Here is a 10,903-nt window from a genome sequence, read left to right on the forward strand (position 1 = left end):
AGAACTCATTGAGGAGTTCAGCCTTGTCCCCCCTGTCCATCACCAATTGTTTCTGCCCATTTAGCAGTGGTCCTATTCCTCCCTGGGCCTTCCTTTTACTCCCTATATATCTAAAAAACAATTTCTTGTTGTCCTTCACTTGGGATGCCATCCTCAGCTCCATGGTAGCTTTGGCCTGTCTAACTGCCTCCCTACAAGCGTGAGCAGAGGAGGTATATTCATCTTTGGTGATCTCTCCCTGTTTCCACTTTTTATGTGCTCCCCTTTTGGCCCTTAGGCTGCCCTGGATTTCTCTGGTCAGCCAAGGAAGCCTCCTGTCCCCTTTCCCTCTTTTTCCTTGTATCGGGATCGTCTCCCTTTGTGCTCGATGGATTATTTCCTTAAGGCACAGCCACCCTTCTTGGGCTCCCATCCCTTCAAAACTCCTACTCTGCAGTGCGTCCTTGACTAATAGCCTGAGTTCATTGAAATCAGCTTTCCTAAAGTCTAGCACTTTCACCTTACTAGTTACCTTACCCACTCAACGTGCTGGGGGACTCGGATTTAACGTGAACTAGGGAGGGGTCTGGGACAGGCATTGCATATATCGGTTTGACCCAAATCCGTTAAGTCTGATACTCCTTTAACCAGGTTTATCTTGAACCAGTTTCCGCCATTTTCAAACCAGTTTATGTGCACTGAACATCTGTTCTGTTACAGGTTTAAACCAGATTCTGATCACTTAAACTGGTTTATGTGTAATATCTGTCCCTAGCCTTTGGGTCAGGCTTGTCTGTTTTTGTTTAGAGGTACTTCAAGTGGAAATCCTAAGGTGTTCAAAGCTTAAATGGCTGGAAAGAAGTGTTTTGATGTACATGTAGGTCTACCCTCCCCATTATAAAGATGGTATTTAGCCATTTATGCAGTATTCCCTGTGTTATGAAACTTCGGCTCGAGTTACTTTGGTGCAGCGGATGTGGATGACCCAGTGCAGGAGAAGACCAGCATTAAAAATTCTACTCGCTCAGGAAAGGGACTCTTGTTTTGTCTTAGAAAGCATATAGGCATTCATTCCTGTGCAAGAAACTTGGGCAGAAAAGATCTTCCTGGTTAAAAGACATCTTTCTCCCTGATCTGGTGTGCTTCTTGCAGGAGAGACTGTAGGAGTGCCCATTCACTCCAAAATTGTAGCAGGAGAGTAGCGTTTCTCTTGCTGGAAAAGTAACACCTGTCCAGACCCCAAATACTGTTTCATTATTAACACTTGGAAAATTGAAGGTGGGTGGGAGAAGGACTCTACGTTTTCACAATGACATGGCAAGCATGAATTATGTTATGCTTTTCCAACAGTTTAGAAAACTAATGGTTTTCTTGGTGTCTTAATAGAACCAAAGCCAGTGTACGCGCAAGCAGGACAGCCAGATGTCGATTTACCAGTCAGTCCGTCTGATGGTCCTTTACCTAGTTCAACTCATGAAGATGGAATGCTTCGGTAATATAATTTTAAATTATTTTAATATTTTAAAACGCCCCAATTGTTGAGCCATACCCAGCTGTCATTTAAGTCAATGAGCATCTACATGGCAGTTGGTAGACTAAGAGGGGGTTGGGATGGCAGGGGTGCTAAGGCACATGGTTCACAGCACAGAGCTTGCAAGTTGGAGGCCCTAGGATAAGTGCTCATGCCACAGCCCTGTCAGATTCTAGTGAATCTGCGAATTCTGATAAATACCTTGTTACAAGGACATGAAAAAGGAAGGATGGTAGAGTAAGATGTTATGTCTTCCTAATTGTTCATAAATATTAGAGTGATAGAATTTAGGCTTTTTAGGCAGCTCTGTTAACACTTTTATATAACACATTTTATTGTTTTGAAACTTTAATTTTCTAGACAGAGTAAATGTTTGCAATAATGGCTGTCTTAAATATATAATGCCTGAATTATTTTTGTTGATATTATCCTAATATAGGTTTCTGTCCCATCTTTCCCAAATCTTGTTTTTATTGTTTTTAAAGCAAACAAATCCATACATATAGGAGCAGCCTTCTGATGATAAACTATTAGATGGTGTGCAAGGTCAAGAGAACAAAACTGTGTAGAGTAACAATATGTAGGTAGGCTGTTAAGAACTTTGAAATAAGCAATATTATATGTTCCATTTTTAAAATATTATCTTCATAAATAATGTGAAGCAAAAGATAAAACTTTCCAAGTGAGTGTTGCCAATTTTAAGTCCAGCCCATGAGAGGAATGCTAAGTTATAGTTAATGTACTGCTGATGCAAATGATATGCATACTATAATATTCTGAAACTGAAGTAATGGCCAAACACTGTACTGTTACTGTCTTAATTTTTGATCTTTGATATTTTAAGTTGTGTGTGTATTAAATAGAATATGTTTAAACCTTTAGGCCAAGCATGAAGCTGGTAAAATTCAAAAAAGGAGACAGTGTGGGCCTGCGTCTGGCTGGTGGCAATGATGTAGGTATATTTGTAGCAGGTGTTCTGGAGGACAGCCCTGCAGCAAAAGAAGGATTAGAAGAAGGGGATCAAATTCTCAGGGTAAGTCAGACTTGCACAGATTAAAAGAATCTGTTCTATCAACTGTTGTAATATAGAACAAAATATCATTTTTGAACAGGCTGCACAAATATACTTATTAGTACTGAGCAATGTTGGATGGTGCAGTAGTAAAAATTCCTGCTATTTTGCCTTGTTTTGTGGTAAATTATGGGTCTCAATTTTCCAAGTTGAAAATATGTTTTTTTAAACTAATGGAATGTTGACCTGTTCATACAAAAACTCCTTAGTTAACATGTCTGTTATCTAGTATGTCTGTTAATAGTATTTTGCACATTTCATTTATAAACTTTGAAGTACTTCGTGAAAGGCAGTTAAGTCCATTTATCCCCTTGAATCTATTCCCCGTAAAGAGTGCTGCTTGCACTACAAGTTTTGAAATAGAAGCACAGAGTGCTTTATTTTCCCTGGAGTTAGCCTTGTAAGTGGATTAAATTTTGTTACCTGATATGGTAATAAAGTATGCTGTTTAGGACCCCAACTAGCACTCAACAGCTGCAAGCAGACCTGCATAGGTTGGACAAGTGGGCAGAAAACAACAGAATGCAGTTCAACAAGGAGAAATGCAAAGTGCTGCACCTAGGGAGGAAAAATGTCCAGCACACCTACAGCCTAGGGAATGACCTGCTGGGTGGCACAGAAGTGGAAAGGGATCTTGGAGTCCTAGTGGACTCCAAGATGAACATGAGTCGGCAGTGTGACGAAGCCATCAGAAAAGCTAATAGCACTTTATCGTGCATCAGCAGATGCATGACGAATAGATCCAAAGAGGTGATACTTCCCCTCTATCGGGTGCTGGTCAGACCGCAGTTGGAGTACTGCGTGCAATTCTGGGCACCGCACTTCAAGAGGGATGCGGATAACCTGGAGAGGGTCCAGAGAAGGGCCACTCGTGTAGTTAAGGGCTTGCAGACCAAGCCCTACAAGGAGAGACTAGAGAACCTGAACCTTTTCAGCCTCTGCAAGAGAAGGTTGAGAGGCGACCTTGTGGCTGCCTATAAGTTCATCACGGGGGCACAGAAGGGAATTGGTGAGGTTTTATTCACCAAGGCGCCCCCAGGGGTTACAAGAAATAATGGCCACAAGCTAGCAGAGAGCAGATTTAGGCTGGACATTAGGAAGAACTTCTTCACAGTTCGAGTGGCCAAGGTCTGGAACGGGTTCCCAAGGGAGGTGGTGCTCTCCCCTACCTTGAGGGTCTTCAAGAGGAGGTTGGATATGCATCTAGCTGGGGTCATCTAGACCCAGGACTCTTTCCTGCCTATGCAGGGGGTCGGACTCGATGATCTGTTGAGGTCCCTTCTGACCTTAACATCTATGAATCAAGTATTTGGGTAGCATTTAGTTGTATAATATGCTTGAATCAGCAAACCTGCTTAAAAGGTGTAACTAGAACATATAACTTTTGGGGAAAAAAATCTGATATTGACAATTATGCACCTTAAAATGTAGTTTTCTTGTACTCCTTTTCTTTTTAGGGGATTTTTTGTCATTACTGGCTATTTAGCCGGATGTTTATACATTAGTTGCTATTTATAGAGTTTGTGGAGAGAGAGAGAGAACCTGTCAGGGAAGCTTGAAATTGCACTGGTTAAATAAGAAGGAGAAATACCTTGTCAGCATGTGTCCATAAATAATTGACTGTCTAATGCGGTAATCAAAATGTAAATGTTCAAATGTACTGTAATGTTTAGCTAGATAGAGTGTGAGAGACCTGGGATACTGGGTAAGATGGACTTATGGTCTGACCAGTAAATGGCAGTTTTTATGTTCTTATGTGTAATAGAAAAATTTCATGATACAGGAGTTTAAAGTAATGATCTAATGTCTTCCATCTAACAATCTAAAGGTATGACCCTCAATCTCAGATCTTTCTAGATAAGTGATCTAGAAATCTTAGGTACAAAAATATTAGGGGTGCGCTGATAAAGGTTTTTTGGGTCAGTACCAATTGCTGATTATTAACAAGGCATATCAGCCCATCCCAATCTGATTGTTGATATGCAGCCCAGCAGCTTGGAGAACAGCATCCGGGTGGTAAGTCTGAGGGTGAAGGACCATGGGGAAAGGCAGGGCCAGATTGAGGTCCCCACAGGGAGTGAGGGAGTGGGGCAGAAGCAGGCGTTGCCCAGTCAGGGCGGGAGCCACAAGCAGCTTGTCCAGAGAGGCATGGGGATGGGAGGGTGGGGGGTTTCTGCCACTGTGCACACCCCCAGAGGCGGCACGGGGGCATGTGCCCTCAGATCTGAATGCGGGGCAAGGGCAGGCAGCTGCTGTGGGCTAAGGCCAGGGGCAGTGCTGGGTTCTTCTTGGCAGGGGAGGGGTGGGGGGGGAATGGCAGCACTGGGAGGGGGACTACAGCCACCCCAGAATTCACCAGAGCCTCCCTGTAGCTCCTTTCCCAACGTTGTCACTGCTGCCCACCCCAACTGCAGCCTCAGCCTGCCCTCACCCTGTGCGCAGATTTGGAGGGCCCGTGCTTCCCCTTGGGGTGCACACAGCATCGGGAGCCACCCTGTGGACAAGCTGCAGCTCCCGTGCCCTGCCCCATCCCGGCTGGGTAGCGCTTGCCCAACCCCACTCCCTTCCTCACCACAGGGGCCTCGATCTGCTCCCACACCCGTTCCCTCCCCTCTGCCCCTTCCTTCTAACAGACTTACCAGCCGGACACTGCTGTCCAAGCTGCAGCATGCATGCTGCGGTTGCGCAAATGCATGCGGCATTATCGGCCCTATCAGCCCCAAAAAAGCCAATTGCTGATAATGTCAATTTTCCTTTTATTGGTGCTGATACAATATGGACTGATGCATCGATGCGCGTCTAAAAAAAAATATTTATTCATTTTGTCCTCTTTAGGTAGGGTGGAGGGGCAGGGGCAGTGTATGTGCATCTTTAAATGTATTTTAAAATGTTGTATTTTGAGGTTGGCCAAAATCCTTTTGAAATACATAGAGTTGGTTTCTACCTAATTGGATAAACAAACAGTATTAATAGGTTATGCAGATTTACACAGTGTATGATTGTATTTGCATGTTCTGTTATGTTGTATAGTAATGCAAAACTTATTTTACTCATACTAGGTAAATAATGTGGACTTCACAAATATCATTAGAGAGGAAGCAGTGCTTTTTCTGCTTGATCTCCCTAAAGGAGAAGAGGTAACAATTTTGGCACAAAAGAAAAAGGATGGTAAGTGTTTTCGTTGAATGCAGAGATGTTAACATCAAATAACTTTGGCAACTTGGAAAGATTGATGTAAAGCCTTATTGTAGGTTGCTTCAAACAGCAGAAATCAGCATAGTAATGGCAGAAATTTGCCATTGGACAATTGAGCAATAGACAGTTTTGTTTTGAAGACCGCTTGTGGGCTCAGTCTATTTTCATGAATTTCATATTAAAATTATTCCATTCATTATTCTCCTGTTAGTAGTCACAGGAAAGACTGGAATAGATATTCTAAGGACTAGTCTGTCTATACAAGTTGCTCCACTTTTAATTAAGTCTGTATAGTTAAAATAGTCCAACTGCCTTAGCGTGGATGCGACTTCCCTGTAGGCAGATGGGACTATTTTTTCTCTATTAAACTCTTTTATAAACAGATCCACTATAGGGGTCATGTCAATATTAACTGTTCTGGTTTAATGAAAACTGTGAGCTGCGATCTTAGCTAAAATAACTAAATACCCTCAAAACTTCATGTAGCTCTAACCTGTGTAGAAGAGTGCACTACTGGTTCTGTTTGATTTGTTCCACTATTAATCAGTTATTTCAGGTTCTGTTAGTATCAGCATAGTAGGATATTCTTCAGAATTCTCTAAATAAGCTCTAATCTTGTTATAAGAAAAAATCCTACAAGTTTAAACGGTACTCATTTAGAAGATTCAGTTGTTTTGCTGAGTGTGCATGCGCAAAATGCAGGAGTTCATGTATTGTACAAGCTTAAGTATAGGAATTTGAAGTATTGGAAATACAGCACTATTACTAGCAGTGTTAGGAAAAAAATCTTACTATAACTCGCATGGTTTATTCAGGCAGAAGTCCTTGGAGATTTGCAATTTGTATTGATAAAAAAGAATCCTTTCATCTACTGCAACTTAAGCTTTTCAGGAAATATAAGGTATATTGGCAAAGAACCCTTTGGCTATGTTGTTTCCAGTGGGATTTGCTGGCTGGCATATTTATATCAGCAAGCCCTTTAAATTATATAGATGCCCCAAGTTTTGAGATACTTCTGAGATACTTTACAGGTAAAATAAAAATGAGAGATTCATGAGGTTTGTGTTCAAAATCCTTCTATAAAGTAATGGCTGGGAGCCTTGGGACAGACTTAATGTCCTGTAAATTTGATTAACTTTTTTTTGCAGTTTATCGTCGCATTGTTGAGTCTGATGTTGGAGATTCTTTCTATATCAGAACTCATTTTGAGTATGAAAAGGAATCTCCCTATGGGCTAAGTTTCAACAAAGGTGAAGTGTTCCGTGTGGTGGATACCTTGTACAATGGCAAGCTGGGCTCCTGGCTGGCTATTCGAATTGGCAAGAATCACAAAGAGGTGGAAAGAGGCATCATACCCAACAAAAACAGGTATGGTCTTGAAACCAGTTTTCAGCAAGCAGTAGCTAAAGTTCTAATAAAGCTTGTGCAAGTTCTGTATTTGGGAAACTATGCATTAGTCGCAAGATCTGCTGGTCTACTTAACATTTTGGGAGTGGAAAGACATTCATAAGGATACAAATTAATTTGAAATTAGATACGACTGGTGTGAGTGCTAAGCATTTTATTTGGGTTTATAAACAGCAGTTTATAAAATGCTGCTCTCAGACAGTACATGAAAAACTGGCTAGTCAGATTAGGTTTGCTTTCCTTGTTTCCATGCGAGCGAAACAACACAAGGGAAGGGAAGACTGCACATTTAAAGCTGTGTCTAGAAAAAACAATGTCAAATTCAGTTAACTTGTACAGTCTAATAAATAGCTTCTAAAACTCTAAGACAAAGCAGTTTTACTTCATTGGTAATTTTACTTCATTAGGTTTCTTACTAATCTGGTTGAGTTTAAGACTAGTGAGCACCATAGCACATTTTTTCCTGTCTGTGCAAGTCCTGAATGAAGAGCAAAAGAGGACACTGAAATTCAACTTCCTTCCACTGGGTACAACAAGTGATGTACTAAAGTAGTTAAATACATATATAATTTTCTCAAAAGTGCTGTGTAAGCAATTACTGTAGTTGACTCAGCAGCATCATTTGATCACCAGCAGTAGGGAAGCTGGTCCAGGAAACCATGCTCTTTTCAGATGTCATATTTTGGGTTTAGAAGAAGATGAGTTGAAGCCCCTTATTTAGTTGATCTGGAGTTCTTCAGCCTATTTAATCAAATGCAACTTCAAAATTTTGTTTGCTTATCTGTTTGTTGGCATTTTGTCTGTGTAGGTGCATGATCTCTCTTCTTGACTGTATCCCCTTTTAGAGCTGAGCAGCTAGCTAGTGTACAGTACACTCTTCCAAAGACAGCAGGAGGGGATCGTGCAGATTTCTGGAGGTTCCGAGGCCTGCGCAGCTCAAAGAGAAATCTCCGAAAAAGCCGAGAAGATCTCTCTGCACAGCCTGTTCAGACAAAGTTCCCTGCATATGAAAGAGTTGTGCTTCGAGAAGGTAGCTTCCTGTTTAAAACAGATAAACATAGTTACTGTTCCAGTTCAATATTTTTCTGATGAAAAATGACTTAAGTTTATTTTAAGAGGTCAATTTACTCCTCCCCTCCCCACCTTCCTTCCTTTTCTAGCTGGATTTCTCAGGCCTGTAACTATCTTTGGACCAATTGCTGATGTTGCAAGAGAGAAACTAGCACGAGAAGAACCTGACATTTTTCAAATTGCAAGTAAGTGTCTCTTTGAAGTTATGTTAAAATAATAAAATATAGCAAAATAGTTGACCTGTTTTCACTAGCTTTCTTCCTCCCATTATTTCTGTAACAGTTGTGATTTTTGTCTCTTACATTGTCAGTGATATGAAAATGCTCTTTAAAAGTTTTCCCATTGTTCATAATTAACTAGTTGATACAGTAACTTAGTGGTATGAAATTGCTATAGGTTTCTTAAGGAAACATGATTTTGCATTGAGAGGATCATTAGTTTCTAATGATGTTTTAGGGTCTACTTCTGCAAAGTATCAGGCATTGTTGGACATGAGTTGAATTTGGCATCTAAATTCAAAATTATGAGCATTCAGAATTAAGCCTCTCCTAAATGCCTAATACAATCTTAGTGATTTTAAAATAAATAGAGGTCAGTCATTTAATTTCTGCATTATTTTAAAGTAAAATGAGCATCTTTATTATGACAATTTTAAAAGAGTAAAATGGTATTTCAAACTAGAGCAGGCTTGGAGAGGATTGTATACTTGAATAATAGGCAGTTAAAAAAACAATGAATTTTAACTCTGTTCTATTTACAGAAAGTGAACCAAGAGATGCTGGTACTGACCAGCGTAGTTCTGGCATTATTCGCCTTCATACAATAAAACAGATAATTGATAGGGTAAGTAGTAAAAATATGTGGTGTTTTGTAAATGTGTAGCTGATTCTAAAAATAAATTAATAAGAACGGGAGTGATGGAATTAACTGAAATGTCTAATCATTTAAATAAACCTAAGTTAGCATGCTAGGGTTTTCACACACAGTAGCAAAAACAAAATATAAATCAACTTATAAGCAAGGAATTATGTGCATAAATATTTGTATTGGCATGCTTATCTTTTCTAATTGCCTAAATTAAACAGTAATACAAGTTGAAACAGTTTAATCTATGTAGGCACTTATTAAAGCGGATATAAAGGAAAATGCCACATTTCTATCATATTAGGCACTTATTTTAGCTTATGGTATACTTTCAGAAGAGTGGACGCATTATATTGCAAGGTGCTCCCTCATTTTGCTCTCCTAAGTAAATATATATATATATTTAAAAATATTTTTCAGAATCATCCATAGATAAAAAAAAAAATTCCTTGCAAATGTGCTGGGTATCTGTTTCATGAGCCTCTAATTTAAAAATAGCCTTTAACTTGCTGTAAGTTTTAGGCATATACTTGAAAAACATAACAACTTGTGTATGTAGCTGTACCAATAAAAAAGATTGTAAAGCTATAATATTGAATGTGCTTAAATTAAATGATGGACAGAAACTCACTTTTTCCTTCTCTTCTGCCCTTAGATGTCTCCCTCTTCTTTTCCATTACAATATGCAATTGACCCTCCCACATCTATCCCTTTAGCCTCCAATCACCTGAAAGAGAATGTCATAGAAAAGCTTAAGAGAGTTAACTTTTTTCTTTAGCATTAACTTTTCAACATTTCTGTCTCTATATGTCTTCAAAGTTAGCAGGAGAACCACTAACTTTGGCACCAGTTTCTTCAGTCTATCCCCTCATTCAGGGGTGTCTATGTTCACCTGGGCTCCTGGGTGGAGTCTGGACTGTGGGGCTCCTCATAGGCTGGATCAAGCCACAGTATGGAAGTGGTTGCTGTGGCCACTACAGTGGTGGCAGCAGGTCCACCGATAGTGATGCGTCTGGCAGGAGGGGATTGGGGAATAGGGTCCAAAGGCAGCAACAGCGAGCCAAGCTTGCTGTTATTGGCTGTGGCCAGTGGGAATGAAAAGCTCTGAATTCTGTGGCAGGCTATCTATGTTCCTCTAACTTCTGGTGGCCTGCTGATAGTCTCTGCCACTGTGTCTTTTTGTGGCTGTTCCTTTCCTTAGGAAGCTGGCTGGCCTGTAGAAAATAAACATGTGACACATTTCTAACTAGGCACACTCATTTTCAGTAGCTCTGGTCATGAATGCCATGTGCCCCCAGAACCTGGCGGGGCACAGTGACCACCCACAGTCGGTGTCAGCAGCGAGCGGGGAGCTCCCGCAGGCGGCTGCGGTGGTGTTGGTGGTGAGTGCCGACTAGCGGTTGGTGACCATCCGGCAGCATCGCTGGCAACCAAAGGTGATCAGGGACCATAGACAAGGGGCGGGAGTGGCGACCGCTCGCAGGCACCACCAGCAGCGTTGGCAGCACTTTCCTCAGGGGATGCACTGCCAATTTCAAGGGGTGCACGTGCACCTCCTACATGTTGCCAATGGCTCTGTTGGTCATAAGAGTTGTATAGGCAGTCTAACTATTGGGTTTTGCCTTATTTTTATTATTAGGCTGGGAAAATAAGCGGTTTGTGTACCGGTACCTAGATACTACAATACATTCTGTACGTTAACTGGAGAACAGATCTTTATAGAGGATATGAAAAATGAATTATTGCCTAGGTATAGAGCTTGAAAGCTTCACTTTCTTGCTGGT

At 40.9% G+C, this 10,903-nt stretch overlaps 1 protein-coding gene across 12 annotated transcripts in view; it reads left to right on the plus strand.

The window, feature by feature from the left end:
• The window catches only part of TJP1 (tight junction protein 1), a 346,374-nt gene that overhangs the window by 303,907 nt on the left and 31,564 nt on the right, over nt 1-10,903 (plus strand). For all 12 annotated transcript variants that reach the window (XM_025199469.1, XM_025199470.1, XM_025199472.1 and 9 more), the window contains 7 exons: nt 1,366-1,471; nt 2,393-2,543; nt 5,642-5,750; nt 6,926-7,145; nt 8,030-8,214; nt 8,345-8,440; nt 9,016-9,098. In XM_025199469.1, the coding sequence (XP_025055254.1) occupies nt 1,366-1,471; nt 2,393-2,543; nt 5,642-5,750; nt 6,926-7,145; nt 8,030-8,214; nt 8,345-8,440; nt 9,016-9,098 (950 nt within the window). The remainder of the gene's footprint in view (nt 1-1,365; nt 1,472-2,392; nt 2,544-5,641; nt 5,751-6,925; nt 7,146-8,029; nt 8,215-8,344; nt 8,441-9,015; nt 9,099-10,903) is intronic.

This window comes from Alligator sinensis, unplaced genomic scaffold (assembly GCF_000455745.1).
Source record: "Alligator sinensis unplaced genomic scaffold, ASM45574v1 scaffold458_1, whole genome shotgun sequence".
NCBI lineage: Eukaryota > Metazoa > Chordata > Crocodylia > Alligatoridae > Alligator > Alligator sinensis.